This window comes from Microchirus variegatus (genome assembly GCF_963457635.1).
Source record: "Microchirus variegatus genome assembly, chromosome: 4".
Taxonomy (NCBI): Eukaryota; Metazoa; Chordata; class Actinopteri; order Pleuronectiformes; family Soleidae; genus Microchirus; species Microchirus variegatus.
Genome location: NC_139805.1, coordinates 29,788,435 through 29,810,115, shown reverse-complemented (window position 1 = coordinate 29,810,115; position 21,681 = coordinate 29,788,435). Strand labels below are relative to the sequence as shown.

Below are 21,681 nucleotides of genomic sequence, written 5' to 3'. Positions count from 1 at the left end.
TAAAGGGATGAATGTACACATTCAACTTACCTTTAGCAGCCTGGTTCAGATTTTTGACCTTGTTACTCATAAGGTGTCATGAGGTCTAATGAAGTCAAACAGGACAAGGGTTTAAAAGGAGAGTGGGATTCAGCCCCCTCCCACACCACACCACATCACACCCCCCCCCCCCCCCCCCCCCCACACACACTAAAGTCACCAGTCACTAAACCCATCCTACTGTTGAAAGAGAATCTGAATTGTAAACAGCTGCACTAACTATTGAAATAAAACAATTCAAGGACACAATTATTGTTAAAGGTATAAATTACAGCTCTTTTGATGTTTTCCTATTAATCCAAAAGTCCCTCTGCTCACCATCACAACCAATTCATTTCCCCTCAACTTTTCACAATATGAACATCAACAATGATCAATGAGTATTGTGAACGACACTCATGCAGGAGTTAGTGGGCACGATGGAAGGCAGACTGCATGGAGATAGGGATCTGTTGTTTTGTTGGCTGAATTGTAGAGGATGGAGAGATGGACAGCGGATGACGGGTCGTCCCCCCTTTCTTTGAAACTCTGTAGCGTAACAAACAGGCTTTTCTTTAGTGAACAGAAAGTCTGTACATCAGCAGAGAACAGGAGAGAGGGGATGAGGTAAGTACAGACAGCAGCAGGCTGCAGGAATGACAATCAGTTGATGTTGACTGAATAGTTGGAAGGGCATGGGATAAACTTTGTTTTGGTTTTTAAATTGTTCACTAAGAAAACAGCCTTCTGTTCCAACATGAATGACTGACCAAAAAATACTAAAAAACAACTTAAATGTCACCATCATTTATGACAAATATTGAAGAAATTAGCTAATACAAAAACCTTCCATTACCAAATGATATATTTTTGCTTGGACGAGGTGGCCAAATAATTGAAGGAAGCAGTCCCACATAAAGCATAAGGCATATTTACTAGGTCAATTTATACAACTTTTCCACAGCATGAACATAAACAGTACGCTGAGCTTTTTAATTTTTTTCTACAGTACTTTAGTAAGTAATGTGTTGTTTATACATCCTTAACCTTCGTGTTACTTGTGCAGAGTACAACTTGGAGCTGTGAGGTGCAGAGTGGAATGTAGACACAAAGTCCTGCAGTTGTAAAGGGGAGTATGCACTTTCAGTGTCAATCATGTTTGTGATAAAAAATGGGACTTGAAGTAAATGTCCGAGTTTATTTTTAGCATTACAATCCACACCTGAAACCTTTTGTGGAAACTTCTTGGTGTTTTCTGCCATAGTGCTGCTGTGTAAAGCTGTTTCACTTTGCTTGTGTGCTTCTTCCACCTCGCCTAAAGAAAAAAACTAGTCACTCTATTGCGGTGCGGTAATGTCACCAGAGACACTGAAACAAAATAAAATGCAATACTGATACAGTTACATCGTGTGTCATGTGGAGCTAAAATACTTCATTGGGATTGAGGGTAATTATATGGAAACTGTTTGAATGAAACGGACTATGTAGATATTCAAAAATGTGTGTCCTTAATCTCTGATGACATATTATGGTCATTTTATAACTTACTCAATCAATTTCTTACATACTGCTCCTTTAAATAATAGAATGTAGTGTATAATAGACAAGTGATACAATGAAACCTTGTGTCAGGCAATTTTGAGTAGTAATGTAGAAGTGCTACTTTGGTAGCCTGATAGTGGTTAGCACTCTTGCCTTTGCAGCAAGACCTGGATTAACAACCCGTGGTAATAATTACAAAAGACTTTCCTTTTCAAATCATGTAAAATCCCTTAACCCCTAAAAATATATAAGAGTACCTGCCATAAGGCCCATAAAAATCTTAGTAAAAGTAAAAAAGTAACTTCCATGACATAGTGCAGCTCGACAGGTAACCTCAATCTTTTGTATGATTGTCTTCATACAGATTCATTTTAAAATTAAGAATGTGCAACATGCTTTGCAGATTGTTTTCGCTGATATTTAAGAAATATCTCAGAAATGTTATCCATAAATTGTTTCAGTACAGTGAATAATCCTAGTTCCAGCTTTCACTCGTCTGTTCTCAAAGATGCCTTGTAGATATTAATGTTTTGTTGTTCATCACGGTGCACAAGCTCCACATTAAATCTGCTTGGCAGACATTCTTCAAAGAAACGCGGAGTCCCATGCTCTTTCCGCATCTTGGATGAGAAATAAACAACAGCGCCGTTCTTGCACAAATGACTTAGTGTCTTTATCAGCAGCAGATATGTGTCTGGGAGGTAAACTATATCTGCGCCAAACACCAGATCCCAGTCAGATGTAAAGTTCAGGTGGTCCTCACCCCAGGACAGAGGGAGGACAGTGGGAGGAGAAGAAGGCCAACCACCGGCCGGCATGTTGGCCGAGACATTGACCTGGAGCTGTGGGACAGCATGAGGAAGGTCAGTGAGGGTCACAGCTGCACCTGAAAGACAATAAATTAATAAAACACCACATTGCAAGTACAAGATTGGGCAACACACAGATTACCTTCCCATGGATACCAATAATTTATCAACCTTATTCCGAATGATGTATGGATTAGGGATGTGATTATTCCTGTGAATATTCCTTCCTTTTCCCCCCTTTCTAGAGGTCACCACATCTCAGATCTGCATATTTAATTTGGCAGAGATTTTTATGCCGGATACCTTTCCTGACGCAACCCTCTCATTTATCCAAGATTTGGACCGGCACAAGGATTAATATCAGAGCATTAATGTTCATGTAACTATAGTAACTAATTAGAAATGAAGTGTGGGCCTGCTGTATTTCAGTATCATATGTATGTATGTGACATTGTTATTTCTATTATGAGAAATTTTACAACAAAAAAAGAGTATTTATTTTTTATTTATTATTGACTGAATAAGGGGATTTTAAATGCAAAATATAATTTTGTTTTGCAATGCCAAACATGCTTTTATATTTTGCATCAAAATACTTCAATGTTGTGTACTTTTTAAATACTGTAAAATACTTTCTTTGAAACAACATTAGGACATCATAAGAACAAAAACATGTTGTATTGGTTGGTGATAGGATGTTACATTTATACGTGACTCCCTGAGTTTTGTTATATTTACATTAATAGAGGTTTAACCGTTTCAGCTGTAGACTAATTAGAATTTACAGTATTTTGAAAAAAACAAATACTGCTGTATTTTGAAGTTTATTTGGACACATTTATTATTTGGGTATTTTATTTTAAAATACATTTTGATGTATTTTTGCCCACGTGTGGACCTAATATTTGCTATGACGAGTCCAAACTCACTGTGCTGTACTCTGTACACGTGTCAGCTGCAGCAGTGAGCTGCATGGAAATGACAACTTTGAGCCACAGTAAAGAACAGCGACATGAAGAGATGATGTGTTTTGTGTATCAACAATCAGTGAATGAACAACGAACTCCGCGTCGCTGTGAAAAGGACACGTACCGAAGCGAGCTGCTAAAATACCGACCACTCCGGTCCCCGCTCCTAGCTCCATGACACGTTTTCCTCTCAGCTCCACACGCTGCTCCTCCATGAAACGACACAAGAGCAGCGCCTGCACACACACACACACACACACGCGCGCGCACACACGCGCACACACGTCATCGTTGTCAAAACACTGAAAATCCCACATAGTTTATTGTGTTGTTTTTCGTTTTTTAAAGCAAAATGACAGTATGTTGTCTTACAGATTCCCAGACCGGTGCAGCCACGCCGAGGTTCCCACCAAACTGCTGTTTTATCTTCAGCTCGTGACCGCACAAACTGTACCGAGTCTCCTGACTAAATGTTTCAGTGAACAGAGAGTCGTATTCCATCGGAAATGGGTCATTTTCATCCATGACACGAGCCTTGAAACAGAGTAGTGGTGACAAACTAAAACTGTCATTTCTTCTTCGCCTTTGGCTTCAAAGACACAGCATCTTGCGTCCATGTCGTTATATTACTGCCATCTGCTGGTGACAGTTGATGCCTACATTTTTGCCTGGTTACTTCTTTTAAGTACACACATACGTTATATTACTTATTTACGTCTATGTATTTCATTTTATTGTGGTTTATTTAATGGCTGTTTCCTTTACCCATGTTCTATGTCTTTAAAAAAAAATAAAAATGTTTTTATTCCCTTGTGTCAGCTTTTATTTATTATTCTGTAGACCACTTTGGTCCATTGGGGTTGGTTGTTAGTGCTTTATAAATGAAGTAGGAATCCTGTTAGTCCTGATCTTTTTAACACTGTACTTTTTGCAGTTTCACTAACTTTAACTCATGGTTGCATGCTTCCCTTTAATATGAAGTCCATTCAAATTACTGTCCATCTTCTATTGCATTGGTTCTCAAAGTGTGGCCCGGGGGCCAATGGCGGCCCGCAATGAATTACAGTTGATAGTTTTAATCCAGGAGCGACTAAGCTTGTTAAATGTTTATTGGACATGACTGGATACAGACCAATAAGTGTAAACAAAAATACTGGGTATTTACCTGGTTTCTATATGGTGAATTTTTTTTTTTTTTTTTTAACCTGTCCTGTCCAGTACCTTGGGCATGCACTATGGTTAACAGATTTTGCTGTTTGCAGGGCGAGTGATTACAGCGCTGTAATGCCCGTCCTGCTATTTATGTATTTATTTTTATTGATTTTATTTATTAGGTTGTGTGGGAGGACCGGGCCGGACGGGGGGGTGGGGGTGAGGGTGGGTAGACAGACAAGGGAGGTGTGAGAGAGATGGGGAGAAAGAGGGAGAGAAAAGAGAGGGGGAGGGAGGGAGGGAGAGAGGGGGAGCGAGAGAGAGAGGGAAAGAGAGACACTAGATAGAAATTAGTAGCATAACACACTAAGGCAGTAATGACAACATTACAACATTAATAACACTGATATGCATTTGTATTACAGTACCATTAGAATTTGTTAACTACCACATATAGATAAGGTGATCTTGTTTATAACAGTTGTATCAGTTTATATTGGTTCTATCATGAACCAGAGTTTGTCTGTGTGTGTATCTGTATGTCTGTGTATTCGTGCATCCATATATATGTATGTGTGGAGGTTGTCACTTGGTGTGGTCGGGAATCCGTGGTGAATCCGTGTCGCCGCCCCCCAGCCCCCCGGAAGGAGACCGGTGGTAACCCAGGCACACGGGGCGTCCACCAGCCCCCCGGGCCCAGAGATACCCGCCGCCGCCCGACCCAGGGCCAGCCGCAAGTCCACCCCGCACAGGACCAGGGCAGGGCGCCGCAGAGCCGGCGCCCCCCACGCGCAGAGCACACCCCGAGGGGGCAGGAGACGACGGCACCACGAGCACAGACCAGCCCACCACACGCCGAGGCAGGTCCTGAGGCCCCAGGTCCCCACACCCGGGACCCACCCAGGCCCCCAGGGCAGCCCAGCCCATCACCAGGGACAGTAGAGCCTCCCCCAGAACGCCCCCCCAGGAGGCAGGCCGGAGCCCGCCACAGCTATCCCCGACGCCTACCCCGGAGTCAACCACACGACTTCCCCCCCAGAGGGGAGCCGGCAGAGGCTCATGTAGGGATCCCAGCCGGGGGCCCCCAAGGAACAGGAGGCAGCAGGGTCCCGGATCCGCCCCGGGCAAGCCCCCTCACACAGGTATGGGTCAGAGGCCGTAAGACCTGTCATAGCGGACCCCACGCCCACCCGGCACAGGGACCCACCGTCCACCCAGGGCAGGGCGCCCAAAGTCAGCCCCCGCCGAGCGACCAGCTCGCCGCCCACCATCACCCTTCCCAGGAGTCATGGAGAGCCACGGCCAGGTCCCCCGGGGCTCCCCCCGACAGACCGACAGCCGACCCAACTACCTGCCGCGGTTGTGGAGCTCCGGCCCGAGCATCCTCCGGAGCTCCACAACCGCCCCCCAGCCCAAACCACCGACCCCAGCCCAGCCGGGAGGCGGGCGGGACACAGGTACCCGGGAGGTCCCCCCCACCAGGATGTGGTGTGGTGTGTATGTATGTGTGCTGTGGGATGTGTGTATGGGGGATGTTGGTATCTAGTATGCATTAAAAATGTGGGGGGGAGGATGAGGTGACAACACCCCGCTGCTTGCTGACAGCGGGGTAGTCGATATGCCCCACCCCACCCCCAGGCCCTAGTGTCTAATATGCCATAAAATATTGGTGAATTTTAGTGTATTATTGGGTTATAAACTGGTAATAAGTAGGTAGCTAGTAAATATGTGGTAACAGAAATGTGTTACTTGGTATTAACCTGTTATTAGAAGGTAAGAACAATGGCCAAAATACTGGGTAACTACCCTGTAAATTATAAAGCGTTATTGAATTAATGCTTAAATTACATTATATTAACGCTTATATTACTTAAAGGTGCATTATGTAATAAATCTTAAGCAACTGGCCATAAAATCCTCCTAATATGTCACAGAGACTCAGGAATAATGTTCATATAACAAATTGAACTCACCAACAACAACAGTACAGACAAAATATTTGCATAAAAAAATATATTTTGCAGACTGCAAATCATGTTAATGTATTGAAATTTTAATTTGAATGTAGTAACCGCTTTTGGCCACATTCTTACATATGGCGGGCGCCTTTACATTACATTATATTAACGCTTATATTAGTTAACGCTAAACTGTGGAACTGCAATCTGGTGATTAAAATTATTACAAATGGGATTTTATGTATTAATGCAAGAGGTTTAGGGCAGCAAACACTTTAATAACTGGTGATAATCTGATTTTATCGGAGCTTATATTGTGAAAAATGTAGTAATCTGTGCATAGTTTGATCCATACAACATCATTACATTGTCTTTTTCGTTTTAACATTATGGGTAATCCTATTCAACAGTGATATATTAAGTGTAACATGGGGAGGATATGTTCATTAGTTTCCTTAATGCCAAGGTCAAATTAATTTATGGTTACATTAAAATATAAAAAACTGGATACTGCCACATCAAAGCTATAGTTTTCACATACAAAAATGATCAGCACCATATAAGTATTAAATAACTACTAATAGAATAATGGTTCCAGTTGTAGAACAGATTCATCTCCATCTAGAAAGTGACCAATTCAAAAAACACATAAAACCCCCACCATGTTATAGGTTTATTTTAAAAAAGCTGCTTTCGCCTCAACAGTTGTTTTTGCAGTGGAGTACCACTAGTACATAACCATTATTCACAAGCAACTTCACATCTATGACGGAGATGATTTGTAACAGGTGTACAAACTGTAGCGTAGATATGTCAAAGCTCTTCATTTCAACTCGTCAGTCTTTATAAAAACACAAGAAGTTTCCAACACAGTCAACTAAAATATAATGTGTGTGATGTGAAAGAAAAAGAAAGAATAAACAAAAACAACCTCATAATGCTGTCTTCATGTGTCTGCTTTTGTTGGACTACTTCACAGCTTTCTCACTGGAGTGGACAATAACAACAGTTGGGTTCAGACGTCAGATCACACTCATTTACTCACAGTACAGTGATTCCGACCTGAAACTCAACACCTCTCATCCTCTGGATTCGTTGAAGCAATTAAAAAATAAATAAGTCATTAACTCTTTTCATTATACAGATGCCAGTAGTATCACATCCATAACACCTTCCCCTCCCCAGGCCTCAATATGTGCAAACTGCAAGTTTTTTTTTTTTTTAAAGGTAGCACTTGATGCAAGGACCATGACAAACAAACAATAAGTGTTTTAAAATAAGCACTTGCCACGTTTAGCAGGTGTGACACAGGTATGATCTTAGAACTGAGATGGAGGATCTTCCACAGACTATCAGAGGGGCAGCAATGACCGTAGTGCGCTGTATAATTATTTAAGTAGGGGGTAAAATGATAAAAGAACCTGGTGGTCCCTCAACCAAAGAATGTTTTTGGTATTTAATGACCATTTTAATCCTGTCTGGTGCTGCCTTAACACACAGATAATGTAAGAATACTGAGCCAGGTTGTGATGAATGATGATGTGAAAATGATTTTGTTTCATTGTTACGTTCACTCCCGTCAAAAACTCTCTCACGGGAACTAAGTATCTGCACTGATATTTAAACAGTACTGATGCCTCCTCACAAAAGACATGTCACAATTAGTGCTTTGAGTTCAAGCAGAGAACACTGCCTTCACATTTCATCAATGGCGGAACATTTTTATATCCCAAAAAGCAGTTTCCATATAGACACAGAAATGTCAACACAGTTGGGTTTGACAAGTCTCTGTCAAAGAGTGCTACAATGATTTGGATGCGAGCCATTTGATAAAATGGCTTTAAAGAGAAGGTTGATTGTTTCTTTCATCAAAACAGATTGTGGAAATTATCCCATCATAGTCATAAGTGCAACTGCACAAGGATGTGGGTGGGATTCTTCTTGTCCTGGTAGGTTTGGAAGGCAGTCAGCATTGTTTTGAGTTAAAACCAAGACCAAGTTCAAGTCCACACAGATGCACAACATAGACCCACACAGAAAACAAGATCCAGAGGAATGCATGACTAAAACTTTGTTCCAAAAAGAATAATAATTAGAACAATGACTATGATGGTGAGGATCAAAATGACCAGCATCTTTCTGTTTTTCTTCTGATACTGCTCCGCCTGCAAAAAAGTGACAAGAAAAAAAAACCAAGTTATAATGGCTCTAATAATAATCTGCAATAATGTACGCGTTGTTATGCTGTCTTTTTAAAGCATGCCGCTCTAAACAATCAGTATCACATGTAAAACTGACCATAAGTTATGTTACATCTATCATTAATAGCAACATGCACCTACATTTGTAATAAACTCACCAAACCAAAAAGGTTAAAGTGACATTTAAACCTCTCACAAATGCATTTTGGATTTACCTTTTGTAACTGTTTTAATCCATCTTCTGTTTTTACACAAGACTGCTCCACATTGAAGTCGATTCGGTCAAGAACGGTACCCTTAAAGAAAAAGACAGGATGTTTTTAAACCGATGATATTTTGGGAAACACAGTTCAACATTTTTCAACATTTTCTGAAATTTTAAGGACCAAACGACTACTTGATGAATTGATTAAAAATCATCATTAGTTGTGGGCCTAACTAAAAACTGGGACACACCGTCTCAATATTTGGCTTTCGGGCAGTCGATAACTGTTCATAGCCCCCGTCTAGATGTTTTGTGACCCACAGAGCTCTGAATGTCATGTGACTCTTTTTATGAAGCACCATGTTGGCAGCCTAAGATGCAGCTCACTTCCCTACGTACTTTAAAATCCACTAATATAATCGCAGAATATATCTGACCCTTATAATGCTATCAGCATGCTTTTTACGTGTGCAAACAGCCGGAGAGGACATTATTCCAGGCCTACAGTATCCTGACATCTTTAACTTCCTAATTAACTTCCATTCATCTTACTACAGAGAGTCACTGAAAGTTTACAAGAGCCTGGAGGGAAACAAATGGACACAATCTGGCTTTGTGACAAACATTCACATCTGGAGTCTCCCGGCTAAAGATAGCATAGTTGTCACTGGAAGGGTGTGCCGCATAAGCACAACAAGCAATGTAATGTAAATAATTGCTGTGTTTAAGTTGCTGTGCAGACTGTCCATCTATTGTCTTCTGCTTTATCATCAACATGAGGGTTGCAGGGCCACTGGTGCCAATCCCACAGCACACAGGGCAAAAATCAGGGAACACTCCGGACGGGTCATCAGTCCATTACAGGACAAACAACCATTGACTCTCAAATTCACACATACGGTCAATTTCAAATGTCCAATTAATGTCCTAATAAACCCACGCACACTGGAAGAACATGCATACTCTATGCCCTGGTTCCAACCGGGTCGTGAACTTAAGTATTTTTGCTGCAAGGTAACAGCACTGAATAGCCATGATTTACAGACTGAATAGTTCTTCCAGTTGCCTTCTTTCAATACTGAATACAGACTACCGTCATCTGCTGGTAAGGAAGGTACAGTTCTCTAATGCCAGTGAATGCTGGTTGCTTGTCAGCTGTAGTAACCGTAGATGTGTGCAAGTTACCTGTTCAACCACCATTCCAGCCAAATCCCGGAAAATCTCGTTCAGGTCCGAGATGGACTGCACTATATTTCGGATCTCCCGCTCTCTTTCTTCAACCATGACTGTGTTCTGCTCCACTAGCATCAACTGGTCATCTGTGAATCCCTGAAATGGGAGAAACCATAGCACTGAATGAATATTTAAATTCAATACTACATTTGCTCACAACCATTATGTTTAAGTTTTACTCCACTTGACTGCATATATTTTAGTAGGTTTGTACATGTGATCAGTAATATTTCTGATTTATTGTACAGTACACAGAAGGCACAGAAAGCCCACTCACTTTGTCATACAGAGCTAAATCTTCATCCTCCTCCATTAAAGGTCCTGAGTCAAAAAAATGCTTTGATCTCTCCTCACGATTCTTCATACCTGGAAGTCAAAACAAAAACATGACGCACAGATGTGAAGAGATATGAAATGAGATAAAGCCTTGACAAGTGACAACAGTTCAAATATGCAGGTTATGACAGCAGGGGAGTTAAAGACCAGCTTAGGTGCCAGTTCTTACGTTTTAAGTAGCCAGACTGTGTGTGTCTAAAATTGATGGAGAGCTCCTGCAGACTCTGTGCCAGAGATGACACCACGTTTCTCAGTAACCTCTCCTCCTGCTCGGTGCAGTGGCCACAACGAGACTGCAAACCCGTCACAGCTCGCTGGCATCTGTGAAACATCTGCAAACACAAAACCAGTGAGCAGAGAAAATGAGCAATATTTCATGTATAATATTCCATAAAATACAGTCAAATAATTACAATGAGGGGGATTGATTACATATCATCTTCAATTAAAAATAACATATAAGTTAATTAACCTGTGTGATCTCCTGGGTGGTGATTTCTATGGCGTGCTCTTCTTCAGTGCTATCATCCAGTGTGGGTCGATTCATATGCTTGTCATGAAGTATGGCCAGATCCTTCATCTTCTGCCGAATCCGCGTGATTTCATATTGGATCTAAAAGGTTAAGTTTAAAACAAGTGGACTTAGTCAATGCCTGTTTATTTTCAAAAACACACACGTTCACCATACACACACAGACGTTTAAGTTTACCTCATCAACTCCCTCTATCCATTTGGGAGGCAGTTTCTTGGTAACTCCAATGGCTGCTTCAGGGTCCAGACTAATTCCTGACACCAGGGCCATTCGATCATCAGCCAACTTTAAACATCAAACAATGAGACATTAAAACATACTACAACATAATATCAATGATAATGGTGTTATCATTCAGTCTAAATTCTACCATACGGGAAGCAGCAGTACCTCATCAAGCTCCTAATGTGATTGGCAGAGAGAGGAATGGTCCCATGATCCAACACAGACCAAGGAAACGGAGAGAAAGACAGAAGTGACAGAAAGTGAGGACTGGAAATTCAGCAATGGAAACCCAGAAAGTGTGCATGTTTGCATTTACTCCCACCAAAACTTTTACAACTTTGCAATCAGAATAATGCTGTAAAAAGAAGAGATGCATAAATCTGGTTTCTTGTCATTTCCACTTCATTTTGTGCACAGGGATCTAACAACTGCAGATATTGAGTTTGAATTCAAAAGTATAACTAGTAACTAAATAATGCCACTTTAAAATAACCTACTGAATGCAAGATGCAGTCAGAAATTAAAGACAAGGGTAGAAATATTTGAGCCACAAATATCCTCCGAGTTTGTTCCATTTCTATAAACAATACAGAACAAAATCTGAAATCAAAACTGATGTGTCTCCATAAGCATGTCTTATGTCTTGTGTGTGAGTAGTTTTATACAGCAGCTTCAGTGAAGTGAATGTGCATTTTCTGAAGGAACCCAGTCTCCACCAGTGTCACAGACAAAATCATTGAACTACTGACTCACTTATCAGAGGAGTGAAAGTTTTTTTGTTATAGCAGAAGATGTAAGCTTCTTTTTTAACAGTAGTACAGTTACAAAAAAGAAACTATAACCACTATAATTTAGATAATGCTCTACAAGACATGGATGACGCTTAAAACAAGGCATAACCTACACTAAATAGTTTGACTATACACACATAATTTTCCATATTAAGTCTTGAGATAATTTCTACTGAAGCTACATTGGAACAGGAGTGTCCAGTAAAGATTGGGCCGCGTTAACTCAAAACAATAATTATTATTATTTCTTTTTTTTATGTGGAATAATAATGTTCATGGAGCCAAAGTCAAAAACAGACAGGATCAAACGATTGTAAAATCTCATAAGCCAAGACAGTGAAATGTCCAAAGCAAAATCTCTGAGCTGTTCCATAACTGTTGTTCTAAATAAAACATAAGGGAATTAATTGAGTGACAAATATGTAATTTTTCTCTGGAAAGACAACCATAGACTAAGTGTACAAACGTTCAGCAGCAAAAACAGCCACTGAACTACCAGGTATAAATCAACTGTCACAAAACATTCCCAGCTCTGCTGCGTCATTGCCAGTTTCTCTGCCTCTGAACCTGCTTGATTTTGTCCTGAATGGTTCTCCTGAGGTTAACCCCAGAAACAGCACTCTATACACTCATAACACACAGCATCTGTCAAAGAACCACAGCCACCATCTAAAGCACTCTGTTCTGTGGGTTTGACTGGGCTGTTTTTCCTACTTCAATTAAAGGTCAGCATTTTCAGGCTATGATGAAAAAGAGAGAAAACCAATTCTGAAGGTGGAAAAGAATTTGAACTGTTCACCCTGGTGCTCAGTGTCAGTTTTTGGCAGATGTGATACAGAAACCTTCCTCCAATGGGATACTCCATCATGTTTATTACTCAGGGTGTACAGGACAGGAAAGGAATGAATCCAACACCAGCAGGTAACTGGTTAAATAATAACAGCAGAGTGTGAATGCGCACACACACCTGACACCTGCATGCAGGTCAAGTCTAAAGCAAATACTTCTTCCAGTGAATAGCTACAATATGCTGATGCTTTAATCTGTGTTTGGTAGTTTGTGCAGCGGGTTATAGTTTAGACTGGGAAAGTAGATAACAGAAACACACATGACAGATATATAGAGACTACACAGAAAAACTGCAGAGAGAAGAAAAATAAAGACTGTACTAAAAAGTAATTCCTTCTTTTAAACAAATGGTTTTCTTAAAACAAGCTGAGGAGCCTTTTCGTTTTGTTCAGAGATAAACCTGACAAACACATTATATTAAAGTTAATTTCAGGAATTGAATACAGCCTTTTGCCATTTTCTTTCCTTTTAACACTTTCACTACAGCTACAGATGTCAGCACTCTAGTGTAGGGTTGGGGCAGGATGACAACAAATGCCAAGAGATTAATCGTAAACTAGAATATATTTTATCATATTAAAATGTGTTGTGATTCTCTGGTCTGTGAGTTACATTGGCCAGGGTTTTCTTGAGTGGTTGAAAGTGGGAGAAGGGGTCAACACACCTAAAACAAAGACATTAACTGCTAATGTCATCAAAATTACCTTTCTCTATGTTCAATGGCAAATGTCTTAAGGAGGTCATAAATGAGTATGCTGTGTGCTGACCTTTTAAGATAAGATAGTCATTTTTAGCAATTAGCAAATCACAGAGGCAATACTTTTGTTTTCCCTTGTTTCTCCCATTTTGATCATGGCCTGGTAATGCCTCATCACATTTTTAGGTTATTACAGAGTGAATAACTGAAGTTAACCTTCATTTAAAAAGTGATATCGTAAAACTGCTATTTCAAATCTGTAATATTATATTTAACCCAACTTGTTCATCCTATACCATGTAATGACTAAAATAATTACAGACAGATCTGTATCAGGGCCTTGGTGATTTTAATTTAGACTACTGCACTGCAAATATTTAAGCAGGGCTGGGAATTAAAATACTGGATATAAATAATGTGTCTCTAATGATCTAAAGCACTGAAACATCAAACACGTTTTAGTCATAACTTAAGTCATACAAACCTATGCAACTAATGATAAGGTATATTAGCTCTATGACCATTGACATCTACGTTACAATAAATAATATTGTACTATACTATTCAAATACAATCGACGTGTACCTTTCTATGAAATACTATCATATTATTAAAAACTAAACACGGACACTGTATAAATAATAACTAGTAGCTTCTGGCACACACAGCTGCAGCTAGCTAACTGCTCTGGCTCCATGCAAACACACACACACACACAGAGTAAAGTGTCAAAACGATGCAGACCACTCACCGCAGCATTGCTACGTGTACTCAGACGGGTGTCGTATGTACTCACTTGCTCAGCCAATATTTGCCGGTTTTGGATTGCATTGTTCCGCATTAACAAGAAGGCATCGGTCAGACGCCTAGTGGCCATGACTGCCTTTGCTCGGTTTCTAAGTTAACGCTGGACAAAAGGCGGATCAGGTGGATGTGCTGTATATATATATAAATATATATTAAATGTACGTCCACAGCCGCTGCTAACGCAACGCTAGCTTTAGCTGTTAGCTTTGCCTGCGATGAATGACGTGGAAAACACGCAGTTCACCGTCTACAGTGGACGACAGACGAGCTCGAGAGCATCCATCTGTTAAGTGTCGCTAATGCTTGCGTTAAAAGTCAGAAACATGGCCGCGGTTTTCTTCAGAAATCTGAATTTAGCGTCAGATTGGTGAACGTTAGTCCGTTTCAGAAAACTGCGGAAGAAGGAAAACGTAAACACCTGCGTCAACGGCTTCTTCTTCTACTTATCAACGGTGCGACTGACCGAGACGCATTACCGCCACCTGCTGTCAGCGATGCCACAGTGAAAACTTCAAACTCCTGTATTACAGTTTCTCTCAGTCGCTTTGGTGCTTTTCTCACATCACTATTAACATGTGCACAGCAGTCAGTGCATTTCTCAAAACAATTAGTGCAAACTGCAAAACCTAGTGGATAACCTGCAAAAGCATGGCACTTGCTCAAAATGGATAGTCCATTCCTCAAAAACAAGTATTCATGTCAATGAAACTGCCAGTGTCATCAATGAGAAGTCTTGACACCATCGTTTATGAACAAGATAGTCAAATGACTTTGTCATGTTTTCATTATGACAGTTTATTCTCAGTGTTTTCCAATGCAACAAAAGGTCAGAACTCAGACACTACGTGAAAATGCTCAAGACAGCACTATACACGCAATTGTACAGCCATTTGACAACTACAGTAAAGTTACACATTGCTGTAGTTAGGGGAGTAATCGAGATATTATGAGATGTTGGATTACTGTCCTATACATACCTGTTCTCCCTAAGAAATGTTTGAATGATTGAATTCTTCCACCATTTGGTTGCACCCTCTGACCAGCCTCAGCCATTGTGAGGCTGTGATTGACAGCATGATCCACAACTGTGACTGGGTCAATATCACTAAGAAGTGCCTTTGGTGTCCTCATCAGACTCACTCAGTCATCATGAAATGTAGCAGAATTATGAAAATCTGAGGTCTTATTATAAGTGGCCAAACATTTGCATACATATCAGTACAATTATAAGTCTCATAAAATGTGTTTCCTTCATTTTATAATTTTTTTCATTGGATGTACGTGATTTTGCCATTTTTGGCGTGATTTTGGCAACAACAGTGTGTGTAATTAGTGGTTAAATGATACTTAATCAATTTTTTTACATGGTTTTATTGTCCACAATAAGTTATTTGGTAAAACAAGTAATTTTTTCTACACTTATGTTTCGTAATGTTCATCATATTATTATATTATTATTGACGGTCAAGCTTAACATGTCCACTCTGTCATAGTGAAATATCAATTGATAGAAAAACCTAACTTTGAAATACATTTGTAAAACAGTACACAGTCAGCTTGCTAACTGTTGCATGTTACTAAGTGAAGGTCCACCATGTGCTCATTAAATGCTAACATTAGCCAAAAATGTCCACCCTGTCAGCAAGACTTCCATGACATGACAGGGTGGACATGGTTCATGACAGGAAGGACATGCACATAGTTTAGGCCACATGCAGATAATGTTACACATATTACAACAGCTATTACACACATTTTATAGCAGTACATGCTATACACAATAAGAATGTACAATATGGAATTTTTTTTTGGCGATATCGGTATCAGCAAGCCTAGTTTGATAAGGCAAGCCTAGTTTACAGGGACTGCCAAAGGAATGGGATCGAAAGGAGCTGAGATAGCAAGGAGATATCGGGAACGTCGCGATGCTGACCCAGACAGAAGAAGAAAGTACCTTGAGAAAGAAAGGGACAAATGGAGAAACACAAAGAGAGTGGAAAGAAGAAGGGTGTCAATGATCTCAGTGAGAGAGAAAAGAGGGCAAAAAAGAATGAAATGGAGAGAGGCAAAAAGTCCAGCCAGAGCCAGAAACAGGGCCAGTGCTTTGCTACAGAGACACCACCCAACTCCCCTGCTGAAACTCCTGAAAATCAGCTAAAAAAATGCAAAAGAGGTTGCTTACTGATACAATGAAGAACTTGCATAGGAGGTTTCTCTCTGAGCACATTGGCCACATGTCATACACCTCCTTTTGCCGTCTCAGACCCTTTTGGGTGGTAACCCCCTCTTCCTCTGACCGTGACACATGTCTCTGCAAAAAACATGATAACTTGCATTGCCAACGCCTTGCAGACCCAAGGGTTACTGTCCTCAAGAAACATTGAGGACATGTCTGAAGCAACCATGTGTGACCCGAAAGCCAAGGTCTGTGCTTATGGTGAGTGCAATGAATGCCTCCTAACTTGTCACCCCTTGCTGAAAACCCCTGGGGAGGAGAACATTTGTTTATCTCAGTGGATGACAGAGAAGATCAAGAAGGATGAGAAGGTGTCAACAATAACAGTGAAAAGGGAGATAACAACAACAGAGCATGACCTTATCACAGATTTCCAGGAGAGGCTTCTCCGTTTTAAGAGCCATGTCTTCAACATTAAATGGCAGTTTGATGCCTACAGGGAGCTCAGGAGGAGTCAGATTCACAATGAGTCCCTCATTCATATAGATTTTAGTGAAAAATTACTCATGCAAGTACAGCAAAGAAATACAATCTGTGCATTTTGGAGGTTCACACAAGCAGCCCAGTCTGCACACTGGAGTGCTCTACACCACTGGTGAACAAGCGCCACACACCTTCTGCTCCATATCACCCTACAGAAGACATGACCCTGTGGCCATCTGAGCCCACCTTGATCCAGTTCTGAAGGTAGTGAGACAACAACACCCTCAAGTCAGCACACTTTTTTCAGCGATGGGCCTGCAGCGCAGTATCGAGAAAAGGGAAATTTCTTCTGCCTCTTAACGGAACCCTACAAGTATGGCTTCAAAGAAATAACGTGGAATTTCATTGAGGCTAATCATGGGAAGGGGGCACCAGACGGTGTGGGTGGGGCCCTCAAGAGGTCAACAGACCAGATTGTAGCCCATGGAGGAGACATTCCTGATGCCCAGAGCTTGTATAACAAGCTGAAAAGCCTGGACACATCTGTCAAGCTGTTCTTCATCCCACAGAGGGATATTGAATCAAAGCCTGAGGTACCTGCAATAGCTGCCACAAAAGGCACGATGAGAATCCACCAAACTATCAGACACCCAGCCAAATGAAATACAGAGACATTTCATGTCTGTGTAAACGAGAGGAAGGTGTTTTGGACTGCCCCTGCTTTAACCTTCAAGAGGTCACACTAGCTAATGTTCCTGTTTCATCTGACAAGTCCCCAGCATGTGGAAAGACACCAGATGATCCTAGAAGAGCAGAAATGATTGAGGTAAACCACATTGGAGAGTGGTGCGTCATTAATTGAGCTTTGTTTGTCACATTGAACTGAGCCCATGAGCCCAGTGCAAGCTTTTATGACAGGCCCTTGTACGTGTGAGTAGACACAGTACATTAGGGCTGGGTCAAAATATCGATTCAACTTTTTTTGTCACCCTTACTTGTGCAATACGATAATCGATAGGCCAGGGCAAATATCAATATTTTAATTAACAAATTGAGGCTCTCTAAAGTAAACAGTCCTGCATGTTTCACACTACTTGATGTCTCTTCACGGAGACACTGCTCAAATGAATGAGTGAAACTTGTGTGGAAGTTACCTGGCTGAACCTGTGAGTTTACAGCAGGATAATGGTGGAGAAATCTAGGTTAAGAGATCACGTTCAATAGATAGACTTTATGCACTTGTCTATGTTGTGAATAAATGGAGAAATCCTGCACTTTTAACTTTTCACAGACTTCTTTTTCTTCAGTTAGACAGATATCGTGATGATTGTCTTGCAAAATATGGATTATCACAGAATTGTTGTATATCATACCCTTAGAATGCAGTATATATTAATTACTTCAGTTATTGTATGGGAAATGTTACATACAGCTGCGTTCGTCTCAATCAAGTATCATTCTTAATAAAAGTTTTTCAAATTTCTGGACATAAATTGCATCAATTAGCAGACTTTATTCACATAGAAACACTGGCCTTCAAATTCATGTAGCACTTGAACCAAACTGAACCGACTTTCTAAATATCTCTTTTGTTACCAAATTGTGTAACACTGATTATATTCATTTCCTTATGCTGTTTTTCATTGTACTTGCAGGGGTACAATTATTTCATATATTTTGTACTATACCAGGGTCTGTGATCGGAGTGGACCTGAGACATTTTGATCAGTGCAGACAATGACAGACCACATCAGACCTCAGTGTAACCAGTGCTATACTATTGATAGTTATTGTATGGGAAATGTAGAGAGGAGAGGACAAAGGAGAAGTGAAGAACCATGGACTGTGCTTGGTCAGTGCTGAGGTGAAAACACACGTGCCTCAGAGCAGAGGAGCTGTTCACTGTCACTGTAGTGCTGAAATAACCAAAGACTATGACAAAAATAACTTCACAACTATAGTCAAGCAATCGTATAATAAAAACAAAGAACAAAAACAAAACAGCACCATACAAAAATACCCATGGTTCTTAAACTGTGGCACATGAGCTTCCTCTGGTGGTTCTTGGAGGAAAATCAGAAATATGGTGTTCTACTGTATATACCAGGGTATGTGATGAGAGTGGTCCATAGATGATTTTGCTGTTTACCACTGTATTTTAATGTTGGCAATAAAGATGTCAAGAGCTCAATGTTTTCTCAGGTGGTACTTGGTGTAAACATTTGAGAACCAGTATTAGTGTCACATTCACGCCAGCAGAGCGCAGCTTTTACGCACGCCCTTCTCCAGCTGCGCATCAATGGTGCCGTGGAGTTTCCTGTTTTCACACCCCCCAGGCTCATACATGTAGGCCTACATGTAACTGAGAGGGCTCATGGAGTTCAATTTTGACTGACAGACACCCCCAATCTCTCACTCCCCTCACCCATGCATTATTTTAGAGGGGTGGAACACAGCATAAATTATAAATCCTAGACCCGCCTCTCCCCGCGGGCCCCCATCTGCACGCGCCACAGTGCATCTGCTGCACCGCCTATAGTTACGCCAATGCTATCAGATGACTGTACACTGGTTAAGTTTGGGAATGCATTACGTCAATGAGCGTCTTCACTAGGATAGCCGTGTATGTGCGTGTGTGTGTGTGTGTGTGAGGTGGTGCCACTAATTGTAATTATGGCTGAGAGCTCCTCCTCTTCCCACGCTTAAATCCCTTCTATCCGATTATACTGCGGCACTCACTCATCTACTCTCAAGTACCAGCTGTAGTCAGACAACACGCCAAAGTTCCGTGTGGTGCAGAAGCTCCGGGTCTGGGACCGTTTTGATTGAAGTAAGAGTAGAGACACAGAGAAGGTAAGAGAGTCCGGGACGTTCCATTCTCTCCATTTTACGCTAATCCTGTTTTGTTTGTCTCAACACCTGTGCTTGACTTTAAAAAGAGTGAACTCCTGCCTGTCAATCACCAAGACCTGTAATTATAATCCTGTGTGATGGGTGCGCGTTTTAATCTTAGTGGTTGATTTGTGAAGTGCTTTGCAGTTTGAGTGGTGCAGCATGGTGTTGATTAATCTGATGAGGTTTGTGATGTTAGGAGCTGTGATAGAACAGAGCTGGTAAATGAATATATGCATATATGTATATCATACTATATCATAAATTGTTGCCAGTTGCACACTGCTAGATTTTGTTTTGACCCTGTTTTAAAGATGTGAACTTGTGAAATTATCTGCAGAATAGCTTCTCACACTCAGCCCAGATCAAGCTGATGCCTGTCGACACCTTGGATTTCTCAGTTCTCAGAGAAACTCGAGTAACCAGACAAGGTGGTTGATCAGTGTCTATCCACAGGGGCGTGTCTGACCTGTTAATAGTGTGTGGAGTTAGAAGAATGGAGGCAAACCAGTTCATATGAGTCACAAACAAAACAGTGACCTGACTTATATGACAGATTAACTGCTTGTTCTAGCTGTAATCAGGTGTGGAATCAGATACCTTTTTTTTTTTTACTGCTTTCAAGGTTCAAGGTTCAAGGTTCACCTTATTGTCTTATCATGTTAAAAACATGGAGAAAGAAAATTGTCACTTTGGACCAGCAGAGAGAAATATACAATAAATACCTAACCAATATTACAGTTAACCATCCTCTCATTTTGTTTTTTTCTCCTTTTTTATGATTAGAAATGTAATGTATTCTTTTTTTCATAATAAAGGTAAAACATAAACACACTGACAGCAGCAGTTTGACATGGGTCAGTCGCATGGAATTAAAAGAAACGCATCCGAGACACAAGTACATCTGAAAAAGTAAGAGAAACAAACAATATAAGTCAAAATGCACATGTAAATGTAAAATCTATGATAATGAATGGCAAGGCAAGGACTTTTTTTTTTTTTTTTTTTTTTTTTTTTAAAGATTCAAGGTGCTGTACTAGAAACAACTCAGAGCCAGAATTGAAAGAAATCAATGCAAAGTCAAAAGAATACAGTCCATAACCAATTGTAAAAAGAATATCATAGAACAAATAAGAGATTAAGAAGAATAAGTGTTAAAAAGTAGTAAAGAGTAATACTTACAATCAAAATAATACAATATAATACAGATTTAATGATGACAGAATATGTAAAAAGCATGGCAGCACATTACTGGTCTATTAACAAAGAGTATTATTGATGCTTTAGTACATTATGGTTTACTGCCTGCAATATAAGAGAGATTCTAGCCCTGTTTTATTTGATTTTCTTCCACCTTGTTAAACAAATAATTGTTCAGCTGTTACACAGCGATAGTGTCACTGCAGAGGAGGCTCTTCATGCTGGAGCCATTTGTTTTTGGTCCATGGTCCCTAAACAAACATACACGCTTGTATATACAGTACCCTGCTGCTGGAGCAGAATATACAAGGGGTGCATATTCCACAACAACAACTTTCACAACAATGCATATGCATAGAAAATCAAAACTCACAAATACACCATTAGACAGTTTTCATTTGCAATATCACCTTTTATACAAATAAAATGTAACATACAGTCTTGAGGCTGCTATTTAAAAATATCAGCAGACTTCAGTTTGTAACAAAGAGCCTTTGTCGTCACTCTCTGCTGTCAACCAAACCCACTCTGTACACACACACACTATATAATCTGGACACTGTGTCCACACCGTGTCTTCTTGTTTGTCTCACAGCTGCTCAGGTC

At 40.5% G+C, this 21,681-nt stretch overlaps 2 protein-coding genes across 2 annotated transcripts; both read right to left on the bottom strand.

Moving 5' to 3' along the window:
* Positions 1–2,048: 2,048 nt before the first annotated feature.
* Positions 2,049–3,862, bottom strand: LOC310926193 (EEF1A lysine methyltransferase 3-like; the record flags this gene model as incomplete). Its single annotated transcript, XM_083888292.1, has 3 exons — positions 2,049–2,446; positions 3,462–3,573; positions 3,710–3,862. 3 exons carry the CDS (start codon positions 3,860–3,862, stop codon positions 2,049–2,051), a joined length of 663 nt encoding a protein of 220 aa, XP_083744418.1.
* A 3,309-nt stretch (positions 3,863–7,171) lies between these two features.
* Positions 7,172–14,670, bottom strand: stx16 (syntaxin 16). Its single transcript, XM_083888501.1, has 9 exons — positions 14,314–14,670; positions 11,346–11,357; positions 11,133–11,240; positions 10,895–11,035; positions 10,592–10,754; positions 10,364–10,452; positions 10,039–10,182; positions 8,864–8,944; positions 7,172–8,612 (listed from the first exon to the last, which is right to left on the bottom strand). Exons 1-9 carry the CDS (start codon positions 14,392–14,394, stop codon positions 8,511–8,513), a joined length of 921 nt encoding a protein of 306 aa, XP_083744627.1. The 5' UTR covers positions 14,395–14,670; the 3' UTR covers positions 7,172–8,510.
* Positions 14,671–21,681: the final 7,011 nt, after the last annotated feature.

Coding starts and splice junctions, on each gene's coding strand:
- stx16 (XM_083888501.1), bottom strand. CDS start 14,394: ATGGCCACTAGGCGTCTGACCGATGCCTTCTTGTTAATGCGGAACAAT. Junction 10,755..10,894: donor CCACCCAGGAGATCACACAG/GTTAATTAACTT, acceptor TTGTGTTTGCAG/ATGTTTCACAGATGCCAGCG. Junction 8,613..8,863: donor GATTAAAACAGTTACAAAAG/GTAAATCCAAAA, acceptor ACTTTTTTGCAG/GCGGAGCAGTATCAGAAGAA.